The following is a 23,055-nucleotide window of genomic DNA, read 5'->3' as shown; positions in this document are numbered from 1 at the left end:
TTTTATTAGCGTTCTTAGTGTGACCTAAAATCCTACAGAGTTCCGTTAAGGACAAATCAACTGTTGTTTAAAGGTGTTTAATTGAAATTGTAAAGTAATGGTGAATTAAATTTGTCTGCAAAAACATTCACGCTCAAAGTAGCTTACAATTTTAGTCCACAGTACAAGTTTTTACATGTACTGTATATATGTTTTTGGGTTGGTTTTTCATACAATAGTATCACTGGCAGGTTAAGTGTCACACCATGAATGAAAGGTGGGGACAGGACTGGCAGCCTTGTCATTTGAACACCACAATTCTGCTCTGCAGGAGCTCAGTTTATTTTTTAATTAAAATGCAGTCCCTGCTTACAGCATGGTTTTACCCTGATTCAACTTTTCCATCAGAAATGCCCAAGAGTGTGTAACCATTCTAAAAATCACAGAAGAATGCAGAGAGCAAATAAGAAAATAAAGACCGAAGATTGCTTAATTTAATGTTATCACTCCAAGAACATGTACTGAAACTGTAGGAAATATGGAAAAATCTATTAGGGTGAATACTTCACTTTAACTTTACGTTCTACCATAATCCTACCTTTGAGGTAAGGTAGTTATTTTAGATAAGGAAGACAGAAGTCACAAGGTAAGGCAGTCATACTCACCGATTGTGTCACTGGAGAGTGATGACATGTGGCATGTTGATTAGCACATGCAAGCCAGAATTTCAGTGCACCCTGTACATGTGACAGTAATGACCCTATTAATCTATGTTTTATACAGTGTTACTAAGATTATACAGTATTGTGTATACTTTTTTAAAAAGGCATTGGGGAACAAACAAATGTATGAGTATTCTAAACACACTTCTTCTCTGTAGGCTAAATTGCTGCTTGCACCAGTATGTCAATCAGCTCAGTTTTCATTTGACTCCAATGTTTGCATGAACACTACAGCAAGTGACCAGCTTTCAAGTAAACAGGTTGTAACTCACATTCAAAACATGCCCTGAATCAAAGATGCATTTAATTAAAGCACGGGTGACTTGGTAACACAGCATTACTGCCCCATGGATCCAGCATCCTGGGTTCTACCCAATGCCCAGTACAATCTGTGTGGAGTTAGCATGTTCTCCCTGTATCACTGCTGGGGTTTCCAGACTCCCTGTAACTTTCCCAAACCTGCCTGATGCAATTCAGGTTTGAGAATGTTCCAGGTAGGCTGGAAACCCTGGCTGTAAATCATGTTGAATTACATTAACTATTTAAATGTTTGAAAGTTTGGTGGCAAGGAGGTACGGTGATTAGCGTCACTGCATCGCATGCCCACAGCCCTGGTTCAAATACAAATCTGGGCACTCTCTGTGTGTGTTTAGCTCCTGACACGCCAGTTTTAGACCCAAAGATGTGGATGTGAGGTAAAGTTGCAACTCTCAACTGGTCCAGCATCCACAGGCTGGCGAGCACTTCTGGATTTGCTCTCGCCTTGAACCCACTGACGCCGGGATTATTGTGAAGAAAGATACCCGTGCCTTCAGAAAAGCAAACGTTCATAAAAAGTATACCATATAGCGAAGAGGTAAAGAAGTCGAAACGCGAACACCTCAAAGATGAGGCCACAACACTCAGCAAAACATCTTTTGTCCAGAAAGTCGATCCCTTGATAGGAAGTGGTGCGCCACTTCAAATGGTGAGAAGTGAGTCTCGTTACGAAGAAATCGATTGAACAAAAAACGTAAATGTAAACGAAGAAGTAGGGGCAAAATAGCACATCTCTGCCAACAATGCCCGACACGCCAGAATATTATTTTTAAAAATACTTTCCAGGCCCTCAAGATGCCACGCAGCCTTAATCTCTTCTGTATTTGCCTAGAGACTAACGAGAGAAAAAAGATGATTTCCATGGCAACTGCGCACGTGCGCGGCGAGTCGTTCACCCGCGAAAAGAATAATCTAGCGTATACTCTGACGTCGCCAGTTTCCAGAAATTTCCATCCCACTCCGTTGGCAACAGAGATTGCCCATATATGTACACGGAAACGTGACGTCATGGCGCTGGCGTGTCAAGGTCATGCTTTTTTTTTTAAACTAATACGCATTGACGTTACCCACTGACGTTCGCTCGTGCCCATAGAAACGGAGCGTTGTTGCAACGTAGTGACAAGCCTTAACCAAACGCTAAGGATTTTATTTTTAGAGGCACTTTATAAAAATAGCTGGTTTGTTCTCCTAAGGGGCGCGCTGTTAAAATGTTTTAATTATTACAGGAATCCTACAGAGGTACATCTCGACGTAAGAAAAATTGGGGAGGTAGCAGAGAGTGTACCAAATTACAAAACTTGAATCTGAATATGGATAAAACACGACGACCTATAATTTAAAGTCGATAACAATTAAGTGTTCATTTAAAAACGGGTAATTTAAGAAAGAGTGTCAAATTACTGAACTCTTATAGCTACGGCCGTGCTATTTTAAAAGTACCATCTGAGAGATGTTCGGTAAATACGACAGGTGACATACTTCAAAGCAGCCATGAAATAATTTCAGCTGTTAAATGGCATAACCAGAAAACGAATATATTTGCATTTGAAAAATATTTGTGTGGGAATAAAACGTCAGCTTAGAGGGCCAATACTTCTAAACTTCTATGGTCACATCCCTTAAGCAATTAGGTACAATGGCTGAACACAGGACAAGGGTATTGAGAAACTTTGTCTTTCCTAGTCAATAATAAAAAGTATTAAGGCAGAATTCAATTTCAGAAAAACCTGTGAAGTATTTTACACACAGACACATATACATGAATTGTATTTAATATATATATTTATTAACTATATAACAATGAGCAATTAATGCTGAATTACTTCTTTTGCAGGTTTACTGACCAACATTTCAGAAGGTAGAAAAATAAAATAAAAAAATATAAATATTAAAGTCTTGTATAACTTAAAATAATTAAAATAAAAAAAAGAAATGTTTTCACAGAAAACTTTGCTTTATACAAATATTCAAACCACTCAATGGATGAAGTAAAAAGGTGGGTACGACCAGGGCTACAATGACTCTGAATCTAGGATAATAAACATGGAAGATTGTACAAAAATTTACTTATACTAAGAAAATCTAAAATTTAAAGACTAGTTTCTGTTGAAATAGTATCTATCTATCTATCTATCTAAATATATAACTCACTATTGCAGTTACATATATTGTCAGATCATCTGCACAATATATCTTTAAATTAATTAGCACCAAAAAAATTGATATTTTACTAACAGATATTAACAAAGCATGTTTCAACATGCTTATAAATATGCTTTTAAAATATTTAGCAAAATAATAACAACAACAACAACATGCCAAGTTTTGCTACATATGCAGAAAAAAATACTACTTTATTTATTATCAAGCTATTAAAATTACTTAGAGGTATTTCCCTGCCAGAGTCCTAGAATCTGCACACCCTGTATATTAAAGGAAACAACGTCAGCCAATTCAGTAATACATTTTGCTACATCTCTTACAATGCCAGCAAAGTAGGAGAACTAAGAGAATCTGAAGACTGTTCATTGCTGCTGCTGCCTCTCCTGTGGAGCTCCCCACAATATGAAAGTGATTCAGTTTCTGGATAGCTAAATGTAAATGAAGAGGTGTATGTAGTACAGGATGGCGTACAGGTCACAACAGGAGTGCACAGTGGCTCCAGGTCGGTTGCTACAGACGTATAAAGTGGTTCCCAGTCTGCTAGAGCAAAAGAACTGGAAAGGTCCATTTCAGGGACTGATCTAGCCGTTTCCAAGCTTGTCTTCTTGAATGTAAACAGATTATCCAGGGGTTCTTCTTTTACGTGCAAAGAACTGTCAAGGGCAGACAGTTGTACTGTAGACATGGAAGCAACAGGTGCAGCACTCCTAGAAATAGTTGAGTCTTTGGAAGATGCAATCACAGGGGTCACGGAAGCAGTACTGACTGGAACAGCACTTTGGATATACAAGTCAGAATGTTCACATATACTCTTCAGCTGTGGAGAAACCATGGACTCTGGAAAGCATATATCCAGATCTGCAGAGATCTTGCAGACAGGTTTATGAGCTGCCAGAATAAATTCTAATTTTTCCTTTTCTTTCATGAGGCTGGCAATTTCATTCTGTAGGGCTGACTTCTCATCTTCCAGGATGTCTGTTTCCTGAAAAGAAAATATGGGCATGAGTAAAACTGAAGAGCAAAATCAGTAATAAAATGGGTGCAAGTGGAAAAATTGAAGATGATAAAAAAAACCAGTAAACTTACAGCTTGTAAAGTGTCTGTAAGTTCTCTCCTCCTGTTACGACATTTAGCTGCAGCCATCTTATTCCTTTCCCTTCTGACCCTTCTTTTTTCTTCATCTTCTGGGGAAAGCTATTAAAAAATACAAAATAAGAGGCATTTCAGTTAGTTTCCTTTTTTCCCCCATTGTTATGTTAAATTGCAAACTGCCCATGCACTTGCTATATAATAGAACCGTTAAAAGAATATTTCTTCAGAGCTGCTGTAAACAGATTCTGCAACAGACAACTTTCAAACACTAGCTTAAACAGTAAGCAAGGATTCTATGTGTCGAATTGAAGTACAGCAATCATGGCATGCATCATCAAAGATATGGTTTTGGTGGGGCCTAGGTCTTATGGTAGAAATTAGGCTTCGTCTTAAATTGCATCTTTTCCAGAGCGTAAAAGCCGAGCTCATACTGCATTCCACGTATACAGTCTCTAACTTGTTTAGGCAAGACAATTTTCTGAAAGGAAATGTTAAAATACCTGTTCGTTCTTCCCTCTTCTGCCAGTGCTTCGTGCTTTATTCCCTGGTGTTTTGAGTATGCCCGCCCTGGGGTAGGTAGCGCTAGATCCTGGCAGTGCATAGGGATGCGAAGTTCCATGAGACGGTGCCACTGACGAGATGAGCGTGGTCGGCTGCACCATCCACTGTAGATCGGGGCTCGTGGAGATGGCAGTGACAGTGGGGATGAAAGAGGCGCTGGACAAATCGGAGAAATCCTTCAAAAAGAAAGAAAAAAGAATACATCGTAAGTATGCAGTCTCAAAACACGACATTCAATTCTTTTGACAGCACTGTGGTATTAATAAGTTAGAGCCCACGACGTCATTGATGACGCATTTATCAGACTACAGACTGGCGTTGACATTGCTGCTTGAACTGCAAGCCTGGTCTGATGTTGTAACTAACTATTCTGTTGAATTTCTCATAAACAACTGCATTGTTTGTTTCACTTATTTACAATGACACTGTTTCAAGCGTTGATACAAATACTGAATATTTTCTAATACTAAATGTGTTTAATATAATTTTATTCATATATGACTTATTCGTCTGTTTCTGAACCCGCTTTTTCAGTTTACGTAGTATCGCTCCAAGTTAGTATCTAATTGAAAACCAGAATTCAACGGACATAAACATGAAAACCACTCATTAAGTAAATTTGTTCATATAAACAGTTACAAAGAAGCAACTAATTATAAGTAAAAACACCTACGACATGCATATGTGTGCTCTTCTACTTTTAAAGTTGAATCTACAAAAGTAAAGAGTACTATTGCACCGTACGTACCTGCGCCTTACTGACTGGAGAGCCCATGCTGGAGTACGAATCAGCAGGGGAGTGATAGTACGGAAGGTTGTCTCCGGCTGGAGAGGCAGTGCTGCAGCGGGAAGACGAGTCGTATTCTGTGCCGAAACTTTGGTACATCATCCTGGCTACGAAGTGCGCTCCAAGCCAGACCCTGAAAAGTGGCTTTAAAACCAGTCGCCGTTCAAAACGCCGGTCTATTAGTCTCTTTCAGTGGCTCGCCAAGTATTTAAGTGAGAGCTACCTCTGTATCTCCTAGCGTTCGTTTTGCTGTTTAGCGAATTTGACAGCGGGGCTGTGCTTTTATACTGTAATTTCCGGAACCTGCGAAAACTTTTATGAATAGACATGCTATACGGAAGAATCCAATTGGTGAGTTTCTTTCTTAATTTGATTCATATCGATTTTACGATTAGATAAACAAGTTAAAACGGAGAAATATTAACCAAATCAAACATATTTAATAATTCAACTAAGTTAATGAATGATTTGAATTAAAAATATATAACAGGGCATCCGTTTTTTCACCCCTATTTTTGGTCATAATGGAAGCTTCTGCGGCATCCCGATTACGTAAATAACCTTATATGGAATGCATCCTGTCAGAGGCTGGGCTAAACTGGTTAATGTGTACTTTACCTAGAAACTGCGGCGTTGCAAGCATTTGCCCTGTAGTTGGTTGCGAAGCAAAAAGTGTTTGCGGGAAGAAAGATCAATTTGACGTTTAAAAACAACCATTCAAACAAACAAATGCCACGAACGATGTAAACATCAATTAAAGTCGCCTCTGTTGAATTGTTTACTCTTACAATATATTTAAAAAGATTTACATTTGTCAAGATGAGTTATACCCAAAACGTTGTCTGCCCTGCAAGTCCCTTTAGCTGGAATGGTGTTTACATCAGAAAAGTGGGTTGACGAAAAACAGATTAAGTTATTTAACATACCCATAATATATGAACATATATACACCTGAAACTAAAAATTGTGCATTGTTTGCACCTGAAATCCAATATATATGTACAGCATATATATAAATGTGCAACAAGTATATGTATGTTGATGATTTCTGTAAATAAATTAATATAGCTTCCTACCTTAATAATAATTAAAATTAAAGCTGAAAGCAGATCATTATTTACTTAATACATTCACTAACACATCATCAAGAAATGCCCATTTAAACAACCTTGATCTGAATCTCTTTTGAACATACTGTCACTTCATGCGATGTAAATGTTTTATGGCAAAAGAAATAAATGATTCAAGATTTAGATTTTATTTATTTGTCACACGTACACACCCAGGGGTATATAGGGAAAAATACCATAAGTGCATCTCAGTGAGCAGCCTGTACTGTGCAATTCAATTAAAAAAGTATACATTAAGTAGATATTAATTATTAAAAGATGCAGATTACAAATACTCAAGTAGTTGTTTTTTGTGTATCATATCAATTAAAAAAGTATACATTAAGTAGATATTAATTATTAAAAGATGCAGATTACAAATACTCAAGTAGTTGTTTTTTGTGTATCATATATTCACAGTAGAGGTATAATAACTTTTAAAATTATAAATAATAGTTAAGAAATATAAATGATAGCTGACTATTATTAGTGTACTCTTGGTGTATAGGTCCTGTTGGGATGGCTGCTTCGCTCGGCTGAGTGTACAACTCTTTGTGGTTCCCCTATGTTCTTTTTTTGAGCCATTTTCATACCAGGCCGTGATGCATCCTGCCAATGTGCTTTTAAAGTCTGCGTGATAGAAGGACTTCAGGACTCTTTCTGAAACATTTCTTCAGTTGTCTGAGATGACAAAGGTGCTGCCTACTCTTTTTCATCAGAATGTCTGGGTGAGTGGATCATGTTAAGTCACTCCTGATGTTGATTCCTAGGTATCTGAAACACTCATCCCTCTCCACTGCAGTACCTGTAATGAACAGAGGTGTGCACTCAGTTCTCCCTGCTGAGCTCCACTAGGAGTTCTTTTGTTTTGCTGACCTTGAAGGACAGACTATTTTCTTAATACCACAGTGACAGGCCAGGCACTTTATCTAGGGCTTCTCAGTGTTGAAACAGCTCTAAAGTCCTATTCCATAGTCAGTGGTGTGAGTCTGATGCACAAATAAACTGGATTAGAAAAAACATAACCATTTGATTTCATAGCAAAGTTTTTCAGTCAGAAGTGTTGCATCAGATAAACAAGATCTCAACAGCTAAATGTCTAAGTTTATGGGTTACGTAAAGTGTAAACGTAACTAGTCTTGAAAATTTGATACTAGCAAAACTTTACACACACATTAAAACAGGACCTAACACGTGTTTAATAACCACGCATGAAAGTCACTTCATAGTCCCACTGCGCTCAAGGCACTCACGCCCACTCAAGTCAAATAACCTAAAACTGGGTAATAGGTCAAAGTCACCACGCGTGCAGTGGGAGCGAGCTGCACTCGTTTGAACCAGAACACTGCGTCACTGTGCTGTACTATAAATAACAATTGAAGGGAATAAATACTCTGCGCGTGTCTTTTCGTCACTAAAGATAAACAATTAAGAGTGGCGAAACCTGCCTAGCAGGTAGCCAGAGCGGGCTACCTTTGCTCCACCAAAAATCACAGGGAGTGTTCCAGGCAGGTCTTTCCTTAATAGCAGTGAAAGTTTTAGATCTCTGTTGCCAACATAGCAACTGTTTGTGTCTGCGCGCTTTTCTGAGGGAATCCCTTTTTCTCACGAGTGTGTCTGCCGTCATTGCATCATTCTTGTGTTTGCTATTTTCTTATGCAATAGCAGTCACCTTTGACAAAGAATGTAAAAGGAGTTTTGTTACAATAGACATGAACTACACACATGCAGATTACATTTATAAGATCTGATTGCTCAGTTGTGCTAACGCCGTGGAAAGCTTCAAATAAAGTGAGCAGCACCTACACTTTACTTTCCTTTACACGATGCACCCCCACGGCCTCAAGGGTATGCCCTCATTTTAGCTATATTTAAGGTAACTTTCCTATTTTTTATTTTAATAACAAGGCGCCTGCATGTGTTCCGCTGACTTTGTTGACATAATAAATGCAGTTTCAGCAGTTCCCATGGGCTTGGTTTCTGTTTTCATTGGATTACAGTTTGCGCTGCTCGTCTGTGTTTATCGAGGAAACTTTGAAGGCTGTCATGGCAACGCCCCGCCCTTAGTGCGGCGAAACGTCCCTGTAGCCATGGAGACGGCGGGTTGTAAACAAGAGGCATCTGATTCGCTAGGCCGACTGAGAAAAAGACAGTTTTACTTTTATTTCAAAGTTCAATGTTATGAGACTGCATCATTTTCCCAAACGATTTCGTACTAAACTTGTAAAATGTGCATCTAGGAGTATTTCTAATTGAAGACCAGTTGCTTCGAAGCATAGTTAAGAAGCATTTAGAGAAACTTTGTATTGCTTAAACGAACGTATTCTCTCTAGGTTAACACGTTCTCGACTAAAGATATTTCTAAAACACACTGCACATCAATCTATGAATCCATTTTCAAAACTTGCTTAGTCCTGTGCAGCGCCGGAGATGGGAGCGAGAATACAGAACAGCCTTGGCCTTGGCGCCGCAATACTGCAAGGTGCACGCTGCCCCAGCTTAAAATGCTGCAAAAAGCGGATTTAAAAGGGTGATTTCTTAACAAGTTTTTATCGAAATAATTTTCTACTTTTGAGTTCTAGTGTTTTTAAAAGTTGTAGGTGCATCTGAGCAATTACATTTATTATTACAAACTAAGCGAGTAATATGAGTTGAATAGTATTGCTTATTTACCTCTCTCAATTTATGATTATAAAAATGTAATAGCTTTAAAAATATTTTGAATTGATCTACTTTTGGTATTTGTGAAATTCAGAACAGCACTGATGATCCTTATTTTTTATTCAACTAGTGTTAACTAAACAATCTTAAAGGATAAAGTTTAAAAAGAGATGTTGTCTCATATGCATAGTGACTAAAAATAATTCAACAAATTATTAAATAAATGCTATCAAAAGTCAATTACAGCACTGACTTTATTTAAAATAACTGCAATCAGAAAATAATTGCATTAGCCCTGAGTTATAAAACAGTAATAACTATACCTATTTATTGAACTTCTGAACTTTCAATTGGTTTCATTTTTAGGTTCATAGAGGGCTGGGGCCTATCACAGAAGGTGAGAACCAACTTTGCATGGGATACCCGTCCAAGAAATAGTATACTACCTGACTCACCAAACTTAAACTGACAAACCGTAGGACACGTTCACAACCCTTAGTTGGATGAAGTGGTCTCATTATATTTTATACTTATATCGTCTTCTACTGCCAACCTCCAAGAGGACAGGCGGTGAGCAGGGCATGCCTCCTTTTCTGTCTGTCCTCTGTTCCTCTTGCAGCTGTGTTGACATCCTTACGTGCAATCTCTGATACCATCTCCCCATCCCCTTCTGTCTTCCCCTACTTCTTGTCCTCTCCCTGAATAATGTCTTTCTCTAAACACACTTGTTTTCTCGTTGCATGACCATAACACTCTCCTTTCAATTTCTATATCTTAAGCAGCAGCTGTAAAACTTACTGTAAAACCCACTCATCTGTTTTATGTTCTGTCCACGAAACATACACAACTTTCTCAAACCTTCTATCCGTCCATCCATTTTCTACACCAAATTATTTAGAGCAGGATCACAGGGAAGCTGCAGCCATTCATTATTGAACCTGCTTAATCAATGTCAAGGTGAGCAACAGCAGGTCTATGAGCAGGCCGCGGATGGGTTGTGAGTCTGTTATAAGGCATACACACACACGCACACACACACACACACACACACACACACACGTACACACACACACACACACACACTCACTGGTACCCAAATCAGAATGTGAACCCAACACTCTGCAGATACACAATACAAATCACTTTGCCTACAAATTTACTATTTTTTACACAAAATCAATTGACTGAAAGAAAAAAAGAGCAATTCTAAGCAATCATTATCACATTAATTTTATGACAGTTTGCCCTTGCTTTTTGATGCTATGTCTTACAGTTTTGCTGTACTGTATTATCATGCCTCTTTTGCAAAATGAATTTGTTTTTCACACAGCTAACGTTTTATTTTTCAGAAGGAATCATTAAAATACATTCTAAAACCATTGTGTATATTTTGGGATTAATAAAGTATCTATCTATCTATCTATCTATCTATATTTATATCTAAGGAGCAAGGTCCTAAAATGGATAAAATAATAGAACTAAGGAAAGCAGCATCCATTTCCCATGACATTTTGAAAAGAAAGTCTAATTTTGGCAAATGATTCCACTTTTTCATGCCACTTCACACCTTCATATCTGACTGGGCTGCCCTCTGAACGAGGCCTACTTTTTCAGGTGTTCATGTGAGTTATCTCTAGGTACCCAGTTTCCACTAAAATATCAAAGAGTAACATGGTTTGGAAACTCAAAGCTGTCCCAATGTGAATCTGTGTGTGTATACACAATGAGTGTGCCTTTATAAGATGGCACTCCATATAAAGACAACCTCTGTAATTTTAATGGCCAGAATTGGACTCCCAGTGACCCTATACTAGAAAATATCAGTTTAGAAATTTGATGGGTGGGTGGCATTTATGTATAAGCACTGAAACCTTGATGAGGATTGCACATAAGAGATACAATACATGAGAGATTTCCAAAACAATCAGAAAAATTATTAGGAATCCATCAATCAAATATTAATGCAAGCCAGCCAGAGTAATAGAAGTACATACATAAAAACAATTCACACAGTTTGCATTTGCAGTACACAGTGGTTAACCTTGCTGCCTTACATCTCTAGATTCTTGTGTTTGAAACTGGCACAGTCTCTATGTGGAGCTTGCTATGTTCTTCCCATGTCTTCGGGGGCCCTTCTCCATCTAGCCCTGCTTTCCTTCTCCATTTGAGTGATGTGACATTTTGTTTAACTGGCGACTCTGAACTTAGCATGTGCTATATGTGACTGTGCCATGCGATGGACTGGCACACACTCCTAACTAGCGGCCAACGCTCTGGATCTGTGATTATAGTGCCTCAAAATGATGGGGTTAATCAAGGATAAAGATTTGTATACTAAAATACTTAAATAGCCTTGAATTCCTATTTTTCCAGTCATCCAGCTTACAACGTTCAAAACCACGTACGGCATGGAAGACCATAAAACATATACTGTATAAGCAAAAAGTAGGATGAAACTAAGACCTTCGTCAGTCACCGTTCATACGAATCACTGTGCGCGGGGTGCCTTAATAATAAAAGTCTGGACAGTCTTTATATTGAGACTCATTAAAAAAAATTAAAAAGCTGGGAGCACTTACAGTGTTACTTTAAATACTATATGAAAATCGTAACACAATGAGATCTGTTTATAGCTTTTATAAAGATCATGTTATCTCAAAATCTGCAACCGCTTAATTGCAATATTAACATAACAATATTACTATTCTAAATAAAGTGCTGTATTTTTGCACTTGACTCTAACCATCCGGGAAATATCTCCAGTGAGCCAGAAGACGCCCATTTTCAATTTTTGTTATTGACATCAGTATGTATATATAGATTTTTCTTTTCTGTGGGACTCCCTGATGAAAGTCTCATTAGGGGACGGAGAGGTGGTCCCGAAACCGTCATGACTTTAGATAGGCTTCTGAACATAATAGATCAATTGCATTCCTCGCAGCCCTCTGCTGATCCAGTTCCCGGCAGCGCCAAGCTCACCGAAGAGGAAGTTCCATATATGGTGCGTCTCTCCTGCCTCCCGATTGGTGTTCCAGCACTGTGATGCCATCTGGAAAGGGCTGCTGCGGGGTATGGCGCGTCTATCTCACGAGTGAGCTGAGGTAATGAAGTGAGTTGAAACGAGGGAAGGCGAGAGCAAAGGGCTTGTTCCCAACAACCAGTGCCCCTCGATTACCGTAACTCAGGCGCTTTTACGGGCACATGAAAGAGATGCTTAATTCTTACCAGCAAACAGAATCTGGCTTCAATAACAGCATGCACTGGCCTTTTTGTTGCTTAAATGTCAGACTCTTTTATGCGGTGCCCTTTGCAGGACATTCTATTAGTACTTGAAAAGCCTCTTTATGTAATAGGGAAGGAAGAACCATGCCGTCATAAGTTTTCTGGGCAATATGTTTACATTAAATGCTATGCCCTACAACTATAAAATAAGTTAATATAAAAACTAATATTTGTTTTTAAATTATGGCATAATTCTACTGTTCGCAAAACTAAACTTGTGTACATAACTGAAGCTGTAAAAGCACTGCGAATATTAGAGGCGGATTTAATAATTTGGGGATCACACTTTTCTGTACTAAGTGTACAACAAGGGTGGACAAACTTTTCTTTAAGTGGGACAATATGATAATAATGGCTCATGCAGTGGGTCGTATAACATCCAGGTGTGTCTATGAGCCTGTGCAAACTAGCATGTGTGTTAATCACAAACATTAACTTTAAAAATAGCTGTACAAAAATGATTTGAATTATAAAACCTTTTATTAAAAGCTATTAAGAGCAAGCTCAAAAACTAATCAGGGACAGTAATTTTATGTTACTGTTTTGGTCATGAACATGAAGCTGCTTGATTCTGCACAAATATTGAATGAAATGCTACATGTCACAACAATTTATTGCAAAGATATAGTTAGTAGTAGTACGTACGTATAGTATAGTTAGTACGACTTCGAAACATTCTTTTAATTAAGTCATTCCATTTGTTAAAAGACCTGCACACAACTGAAATGTATGCCTCGTAATGATGCCATGCCAGTATGCCTGCAAAGCCTTGGGGGGAAAATCCTAAGTAATGTGCAGTCTGTACAAATCATGAAACTTTGGTAAGCTTATTTTGAATCTACGCTGTTGCCCAGAAGTTCAATTACTTTCAGCTGCAAAAAGTTTGGCATGTTGTCCACATTAACAGCAAAAGGAGTTCGAAAAAACTGAAAACAAAATTGTCTCGAGGCCTTCAAACTCCTGAAATGCAAACTCATGACAAAGGTTGGCAGTCTGAGCTTCATTTTTGGCAAATAAAGGAATAATCTATTTTTATAGATTTGCTTTTAACCTGTACACATTTGCATTTGTATAACGGCGCTCTTTGTCCTGTAGAGCCACGGTGACACCCGAAGCTCCGCTTTCAGGATGCTGCTAACAATGAAATCCATCGTTGATAAAATCACCATGCACACACTAAGATTCTTTAAAAATGAGCATGCAAGACAACAAGCAACCAGCTATAAATATCGTCAGTTATCCCTCTGCAGACTATACCTGTTTATATACTAAAAGCTCGTACAACAGCATACTGCAGCAACGTTTTGTTAAGAGCACCTCATGAGGTACAAAATATTAAGATCCGCGGGCTGTTTGCACCTGTGCCACGGGCCATCCTTTGCCGACCTCCGATTGTACGAGGCGGTGCTTTCATTATTACAGTCAGAAGTGTATGATGCGGTGCTGGTAAGTGCTTGATACTCTAACAGTTGCAGTGCAATATCCAGTTACTTTCTTTTCTCTTTGGCTATTGCATTTGTTGCAGCATTTTAAAAATGTCCTCTGGAAAAAAAATCTAGTATCAAAATGCAAGTTATTTCAAGAGAAAAGAAATTACCTTTGGGAGCTGTGCAACTATTTCTCCCTTGTTTTCGTTTTTCTGCTCCACTTGGGTAACTTTGTTTCATTTTCTAGCCAATAACTTGTTTTTTATATAACATATTGGTGTACTTCTTTGTCCCTGCTACACTACACGCCTCTTTACTTAAACATGTTGTAAGTTTACTCTTTCAGGCTACCCTTCCAACTGCGCAGTAGTGTGGCAGTAACATGGAAGAGTCCATTGTAGTCTAGGTTGAACGGGGGAGCCCCACGTTGACAGAAATCCGTTGAAAATAACAGCTATAATCGCAAGTTCAACATACTTGAAATAAAAAAAAAAAGTTCATAAATGCATTTTATCATGGGGCATTGGGCTACTTTGGGACCCTAAGCACTCGCCTACCCTTGCTCAATGGTTAAGACCGCACCTGGACTGAACGTCTTATGGTACGTTGAGTAAATTCTGTGATAAGGGTTCATGTAATTAGGCTTTGAATTGAAATAAATGTTACAAATGATAGATAGATAGATAGATAGATAGATATATAGATAGATAGATAGATAGATAGATAGATAGATAGATAGATAGATAGATAGATAGATAGATAGATCTTTATTTGTCCCCATGTAAATGTTTACAGAAACTTAAGTATTATTATATTATATTATATTAGGCCTATATTATATTAGATAGATAGATAGATAGATAGATAGATAGATAGATAGATAGATAGATAGATAGATAGATACTTTATTAATCCCAATGGGAAATTCACAATATGCAGGGATAAAATCCAGGATTTAAAAATCTTATAACCAAGGCCTCCTTTCAGTATAATCTAAATCTGAATTTCCAGTCTGAATCACACACCGACAGCCACTGGATGATTTAGCTTTCTAGTCAACCTAAAAGCAAACTGCAAGACTGTGGGAAGAAACGTCCGGGAAGAAAAGCCACGTGCGCTTAGGAAGTACACGCTAACTCCAACCGAGCGACAAATGGACTCCAAGTGCTGAGCAGCTAAGGTGTTTTATACCTGAAACAAAGCCAGAAAATGAATGGATAAAGAACGTCAAAATGTGTCCTTGGTGTGTATTTGGGAGTGCAGGACTGCAAATATTTCCACTCTCATTTTTGGCCCTCATGTCTTCCAAGGCTACCAGACATTAAGTGGCCACCGTGACTAAGCCCTTGCCGTGTCGCGTCGCATAGCTCGGACCCCTGTTTGTTTTCTATCGGAAATGCCTGTCATATTAAGTAGAATCGCCCATGTGTTACACGAGTGCGGCTTTAAGCTAATAAACTCCCATGATCGCACAAATTACCATCTACATTGAAACTTCATGTTGTTGGCTTCACTGCCAAAAATAAACCAAACCATAAAAAAATAAATCTAACATAACCCATCTCGCTGTTAGCCACACCATGAAAGTGTAGTTAACCTGCCGCCCTGATTTAGTTCGTACCTTGCAGACGGTTAATCTCCGGGGTTCAAAATTAGTATGGCTTTATAAGCATGATGCTTGTTTATCTTATGTCGACAGATGTTTGTTTAAAGCAGTTGTTGCTGTTATTAGGCTGCATTGCTAACTAATTGCAAAGTAATGAAAAGTAATGTTTGTTACGCGGAATACCAAATGTGTAAAGGGTGCAATCAAGTTAAAATAAATGCAGAAAGTAATAACCATGAAAAATACGTTTGAAAGCAGAGTATCGGGGGTGTGCAAACCGAATGATTTTGTCTGTGGATTAAAGAGGGTCCACCCAATAATGCAATATCTGGTTCAGCATTCTTGACCTGTAAGATATTAATAGACGATTGTGGTAAGTTATTTGTGTATTATAATTGCCTTTATTTGTCATTTTGCACAAGTTTGATACAGAAAAATGGCATGTTCCTTTTTGGAAAGCACCACCCTTTTGGAGGCGAATGGTATGGCTCGAATACGCACGACTTTCATTCATAAAAACCGGAGCCCATATAAAAGGAAGAAGCCGCTCAGTTTCTCTCAGCAGATTTCCCAGGTTTGAAAACCTGGCCACAGCTTCGCTTGACAGCTCCTAGCATAGAAGTTTGTCGTAGAATATCCGTGTGCATTAGGAGAGAGTGTCATTTTCAAATAACCTTCTGCCTTTGCTTGATTACAAACACCTCTTCCGTCTTTTTTCGCTACGATGTTTCCTAACTTCAGCACAGATTACGATTCTTCCTCCCGCGGAAGCACGGCTTCCCCAGGCGGGGACAGCCTGCAGTACTGCAACAGCTCGCCGGCGGATTCTTTCTCCAGCAGCGCATCTCCAATAAACAGCCATCAGGTAAGCAGAGTTTGTTCTGTTTTAAGCAATTCTTAATTCTATTATCGGATTGCTTTTATAGCCATTTATTTATGAAAGTGATTTTACCTTATTGTCGTGGCGGTTATTAATGAGGAAATAACGCAAAGGATTTTTTAAAGTTCTTTTAAAAAATTATTTAAAATTTTTTTATGTTAAATTCTATTTGTTAGATTGTCATCATAAACAATCCACATACTGTGCGTGTTACCTTGCAAAAATTGATCATTTTTATCCTAAAATATATATGCCATTTTACATTAATAAAAATATTTATAACATTTCAGGTAAAAATAAATATATGTATCTGGCCTATCCATTTTACATTAATAAAAATATTTATATTTATTTTTACCTCAAATGTTATATGTATGTGGCCTATTGCCTTTGTCGTATAGAATTTGGATGCGCTAAATTTAATTGAAAACTATTCCGAACCAAACTGATTGGCTATTTTATTGAAACATTGTAATTAGTCCATTTTAATCCAGGTAGCTAATGCATTGCACAGAAGGGGTGTGATCCTGTTTTTTTTCGATCTGCCCCTTTCTGCAGACGTTTAATGTGAAAACGATTTCATTGAGGAGACTCCCGAGCAGTACATCCTGCGTCACTCGGGACGTCAGAAACGTGTCCAAAGCTTCATTTTCAACAGGGAGACGGCGGCGCAAACAAAAAAAATTCTTAAATAGTTATACAGCATTCAAAAGTACAGCAACTATATATTAAAAAAACTCAGTCAGGCTGAGTGTATTTAAGTTAAAAAAAGTCTTCACAGCAAAGTAACACATCCAGGTGTTTAGTAAAATTGAGTATTTACTACTTTCCGTATTTATTATATATTTTTAATACCATTCCTTTCTTTACCCCTTTTTTAGGATTTTACTTCTGATTTGGATATCAGCAGCACCCCATTTGTCCCCACTGTGACTGCGATTTCCACCAGCCCAGATTTGCAATGGATGGTCCAACCTACGGTGGTCACGTCCGTTTCTCCTTCCCAATCCAGAGTGCACCCCTACAAGATCCAGAGGTCCGGGCCAGCTGGCAGCAAAATCGGAGGAACATCGGGCCAGACCACCGGGAGAAGGGGGAAAGCAGAACAGGTGATTATCATTTTTTTCTGTAAACAAAAATGCCGTTTATCATAAAAATGCAATTATTAATCGTTCCGATTGTACGCTTAGTGAATGTGGGGGGTATGGTACATGGACCAGAAACCTTGCAATAAAAGCTCATTTAAATTCAGCTCGTGTACGGTCTGCATCACTGGTTTATTTATAGAGCAACCGCTAAGGGACAAGACATTCACTACTTTCTGTGAATATACAAAAAATTTAAAAAATTGCAAAAGGGGGAAGGTAGAGATGTAATTAAAATAGCATCACGCAAAAAATAAACAAATTATTTTGCATACCTTTTGCAGCTTTCACCAGAAGAAGAGGAGAAAAAGAGAATTAGAAGAGAGAGAAATAAAATGGCTGCAGCTAAATGCCGCAACAGAAGAAAAGAGCTCACTGACAGTTTGCAAGCTGTAAGTATATAAGACCGTAAATACTGAAGCTCATCGTATGTCATTTAATAACTGTCTGTGTGATCCTCATTACTAATTGCACTATTATTATCCTTCAGGAAACTGACAACTTGGAAGACGATAAAGCAGCCCTGCAAAGAGAAATCGCTAGTTTGCTCAAAGAGAAGGAGAAGCTAGAGCTGATCTTAGCTGCTCATCAACCCGCCTGCAAAATTCCTCACGATTTGGACAGCGTCTTCTCCGATTCTCTGGGCTCCTCTCTTCTCAGCTCTGCAGATACGCCGAAACTTGAAAGCAGCAGCCCTGTGAATGCCGCTCTCATCCAAGACCTGGAGATCCCGAGCATCCCGGCCTCGGCAATATCCGGAAACTCAAGCATCCTGCTGTGCTCCAGCGCAGAAGTGAACATTTCAGACTTGGAGCCTTCTTTAGACTTAAAGGATGAGCAACTAGATAAGCTTCTTCCTACCATAGACAAAAGTGCTTTGGAAACTGCTCGATCAGTTCCAGACATTGACCTTTCCTCATCTTTTGGAGTAACAGACTGGGAGACCCTCTATAAATCTGTTTCCAGTGAAATGGAGCCCCTCAGCACCCCAGTAGTGACCTCCACTCCAGCATGCACTACTTATTTATCTACATTTTCATTCACATACCCAGATTTTGATTCTTTCCCAGACTGTGGAGAGAATCTTACAGAGGAAATAAGTAGGAGTGACCATGCATTAGATATTCTTAACTCTCCAACACTATTAGCCCTATAATATCAGTTACATGAATAATATAGTCTGAAGTGCACTGGACAATGTATCATTACAAATAGAAGTATTTTTAACCATAACAGACAAACTCCACACTTTTGGAGGAAAAAAGGTTTTCTTTTTTGTATTATGTTTACTGAAAGTGAACAAGGATTACTTTCTTCCAGATGTGTAGCTTGAAGCATGAAAATCATGTTTGTAACCAAAAATACATACAATCTTGTATTTGTAGCATGCTTGAGTGCCATACAATTAAATATATTGTAATTCATTTCTTGGTGCTAGATCTTTAACTGTTGTTGTGAGATGTTCTAATAAAAAGAAATTGATGTATTTTAAATAGAAGTAGCTTATTAATATTAGGCAAGTTTAGTGTAATTGGAGAAATAATTAACATGGACTGTACTGACATACCTCAACTGCCGCTGTGATGTGAATTTTATTTCCTTTTTTATTCATTTATACATTTAAAGAGTTTTCCATGAAAACATTTACTGTGGTTTTTATTTATTGAGATGTATTTTATGATATAATTTATTTTTCTACCTTAAGAGTTTAGACATTTTGTCAAGTTCATATACAGAGATGAATAAGCATTGACTGCTTATTATAAAAAATCAATAAATATATTTAAACTGATAATGCATTGTATTTCATTCACTTTAACTGTTTATCCTGGGGAGGGTGGCAGTAGCAACATGCCGAGATGGACAGATAAGGCCAGTCTATCCTCGTATTCGAAATCCACTTGGGGAATTCCCAGGGCAGTTGGGAGATTTGAACTGCCATGTGTGCTCATCATCACCAAGGCCGGGTGCAATGCCAGTCAGGCAATGGGAAATGTTTAAGAATGTATTTCATGCTCTAGAATATTAACTCAGATGAATATTGATGATTCTGGATAATACAGTTCTGGGTTATAGGAGATTAATGTTATTCCTGCAACACTATGCACCAGGAGGAAAACCTAAATGGGATCCGAAGACAGCCACTGGGCTCATGCATGCACACACTAACACTCACTCATATGGGTCCAGTTTAGAGATGCCAGTTAATCTAACTCAGCATCTTGAACACGAAGGGCAGTTTGCACCATCAGACCAGGTGGGGGAAACCCACCCACCCACACATAGAGCATGCAAACTTCATGCAGACCAGGCCAGGAAATAAACCTGGGGGCATAATATGAGCTGCCCGTCAACTGTACTAAACACTATTTAAACCTGGTACATCTTAAGAAAAGATCTATCCAGGTAACATCTTGCAATTATACATTTGACATCATTCCCTTTAAAACAGAGAAAACAACAAAAAATGTGTGTATGTGTATTTCTTTTTACTTAATTTCATATATTGATGGCTATGATCTGAATGCTTTTCAGCTTTTGTTATGCCTCTTGCCATGCATAAAATGAAAGAAAACTGTAAGGATGTTTTTATTAAAGGTATAAATCTTTTAAGACTGAATATTTATGTGAATAACAGTCAGTAGAGTAGAATTCTAACTACATTAAAATTTATTTTCAGTAATTTCTTATACAAAGCAAATTCTATATTACCTATATGAATATTTTTTTTCATCTGTTATTTAATGAAAGAATCTCAAGAAGATCATTTTTCTCATGTTATGAATAAGTTACTCAAGGTGGCCATGACGTTCAATTAATACAATGATTCGAAAAGGTATGTGACCCATTAGAATGACTTGGATTTCTGTATTAATTGGTCATAAAATGCAATCTGATCTTCATCTAAGTCACAAGTATAGACAAGCACAATATGCTTATGCTAATAACAAACAATTATAATCTTTCATGCTTTTTATTGAACCCATCCATCAAACATTCGCACTGTGCTGTGGAAAAGCAAGCAAACACTTGGAATTAATAACTGGTTGAACCACTTTGGCAGCAATAACCTCAAACAAGTGCTTTCAACAGCTGCAAATAAGACTTTCACAACATTTAGGACGAATTCTGGACCATTTTCCATTGCAGAACTGATTCAGCTCAGGCATATTCTTAGGATATCTGGCGTGAGTAGCCCTGTTGAAGTCAACTAACGGGCCGGTTTTTCTTTTGTAGAAGCCATTCTGTAGTAAAGGTACTTTAACATTTAGGGTAATTGTCTGACTGTATCACCTATCTTCAGGTGGGGACAGCCACCCTAACATTATCCAGTAGGATACCTCGATAAACTTGGGAATTCATTTTCCTCTTGATGGTGGCAAGGTGTCCAGGCCCCCAGGTGGCACAACAGCCCCAAATCCTACTGCTCCCTCCATTGTACTTAACAGATTAGAGGATGTTTTACACCATACCCCATATGCACTGCTGCATATTCTTCCCAAACAATTCAACCTTAGTTTCATCTGTCAACAAAACATTTTCGCAATAGTGTTGTGAAGTGGCAGGGTGGTCTTTGGCAAACCTCAGGTGTGCTGCAATGTCTTCATTTTTGCAGAGTAGTGGCTTCCTCACTGGCATCCTGCCATGGACACCATGCCCATTCTGTGTGTTGTGTATGGGTATCTCATAAACAGAAGGGCTAACCTGTTTCAATGACTCCTTCAAGCCTTTAGCTGTTACTCTGTGGTTCATTTTTACATCAATGAGCATTCTGCATTGTACCTCTCAAGTCATCTTGGCTGTGCCAGTTCTCTTAGGGAGTGTAGCCACTGTACTAAACCATCTCCATTTATACACACATTGTCTAACTATGGACTGATGAAAATCTAAACTCTTTAAAATTACTTCGAAAGCTTTACGGGGCTGCGGTGGGTTGGCCCCCTGCCCTGGATTGGTTCCTGCCTTGTGCCCTGTGTTGGCTGGGATTGGCTCTATCAGACCCCCGTGACCCTGTGTTCGGATTCAGCAGGTTGGAAAATGGATGGATGGGTGGCTTTACGGGGATCATGCAAATTAACAATTCTTGATTGTTCTCGCTTAAAGTTAATAGTTCTTTACTGGGTTGTGTGCTTCCTTGTAAAACCATTGCTTGACAGAGCACCATTTCATTCTTTGCTTTGAAAAACTTTCAGATATGTAGAAGAAAAATGAAATCTTTACTGTATGGTATGCAACATAGTAGGACACTAACAGATTTTGGAAGCCTGGACTTAGCCTGTATTATTCTTTGCAGCAAGAATCCTTTTAAAATCAGGATGTGCTGGTATTTCTGTTACCATCTATTCATGATTATTTCTTGTACTAGGGGGGCTACTCGCTTCGCTCTCCAACCCCCCCGGCCTGTGCTACAAGCCAGCCACTGTGCGTTTCTGCCACTCGCGTATGTGGATTTCACTTTTGCCAAACAACAAATCTTTTAATTCTCACGGAAACGTCTCTTCATTGACAAGAAACACTACTTTCTCCTGATGGCAACATGAATTAGACAATCTACAAGTCTCCGACTTAAGGTTTAAATCCGAACAATATATTCAATCTATTTTCGCTGTTATTTCACCGAGTAATAATTTCCATTTGTTTGCGCTAATGCGATCTTTACTATCCTTTTTTCGAGACTATAGTATTTTAGTACTTTCATTATCTCTATCCTGCTCTGCACGTGTATCGCGCCAACGTTTTTGAATTCTTTACGATGTTCTACTTTGTCACCTACTCTTTGCCTTTTATTTCCAGCCCCGGTGTGGTTAAATCTCTTGGCACAAAGTCTTGTCTTGTGGGACATTAAAGTATCTCTCTGAAAAAGTCACATCGTGTCCAAGGATTTTTTTATTATGATATAAAGATGGTGCCTGTTATGGATCTAACGTCTTCCTGGAACCTACATGTGGATGGATCTTTTGAGAACCAAAAAAAGTTCACCTCTGGCACCTTTATTTAAGAATGTAGTTCTGATGGCTATCACAGAGTTATAGATCATTTAAAGGATACCACTACCCACATTAAAAGAATGTGGTCTCCTAAGAAAATATCCATCCATCCATTTTCCAACCCACTGAATCCAAACACAGGGTCACGGGGGTCTGCTGGAGCCAATCCCAGCCAACACAGGGCACAAGGCAGGAACCAATCCCGGGCAGGGTGCCAACCCACCACAGGACACACACAATCACACCCACACACCAAGCACGCACTAGGGCCAATTTAGAATTGCCAATCCAACTAACCAGCATGTCTTTGCACTGTGGGAGGAAACCAGAGCACC

General features: G+C 38.5%; 2 protein-coding genes across 2 annotated transcripts; one reads left to right on the top strand and one right to left on the bottom strand.

Moving 5' to 3' along the window:
* Positions 1-2,783: 2,783 nt before the first annotated feature.
* Positions 2,784-5,888, bottom strand: LOC114666575 (protein c-Fos-like). Its single transcript, XM_028821483.2, has 4 exons — positions 5,584-5,888; positions 4,775-5,011; positions 4,269-4,376; positions 2,784-4,164 (listed from the first exon to the last, which is right to left on the bottom strand). Exons 1-4 carry the CDS (start codon positions 5,722-5,724, stop codon positions 3,499-3,501), a joined length of 1,152 nt encoding a protein of 383 aa, XP_028677316.2. The 5' UTR covers positions 5,725-5,888; the 3' UTR covers positions 2,784-3,498.
* A 10,359-nt stretch (positions 5,889-16,247) lies between these two features.
* On the top strand, positions 16,248-19,527 carry LOC114666784 (protein c-Fos-like). The gene is made up of 4 exons (XM_028821779.2): positions 16,248-16,572; positions 17,469-17,696; positions 18,017-18,124; positions 18,223-19,527. Exons 1-4 carry the CDS (start codon positions 16,432-16,434, stop codon positions 18,886-18,888), a joined length of 1,143 nt encoding a protein of 380 aa, XP_028677612.2. The 5' UTR covers positions 16,248-16,431; the 3' UTR covers positions 18,889-19,527.
* The last annotated feature ends 3,528 nt before the right edge of the window (positions 19,528-23,055 follow it).

Source organism: Erpetoichthys calabaricus, chromosome 16 (genome assembly GCF_900747795.2).
Source record: "Erpetoichthys calabaricus chromosome 16, fErpCal1.3, whole genome shotgun sequence".
Classification (NCBI taxonomy): domain Eukaryota; kingdom Metazoa; phylum Chordata; class Cladistia; order Polypteriformes; family Polypteridae; genus Erpetoichthys; species Erpetoichthys calabaricus.
This window is presented reverse-complemented; position numbering and strand designations above follow the sequence as displayed.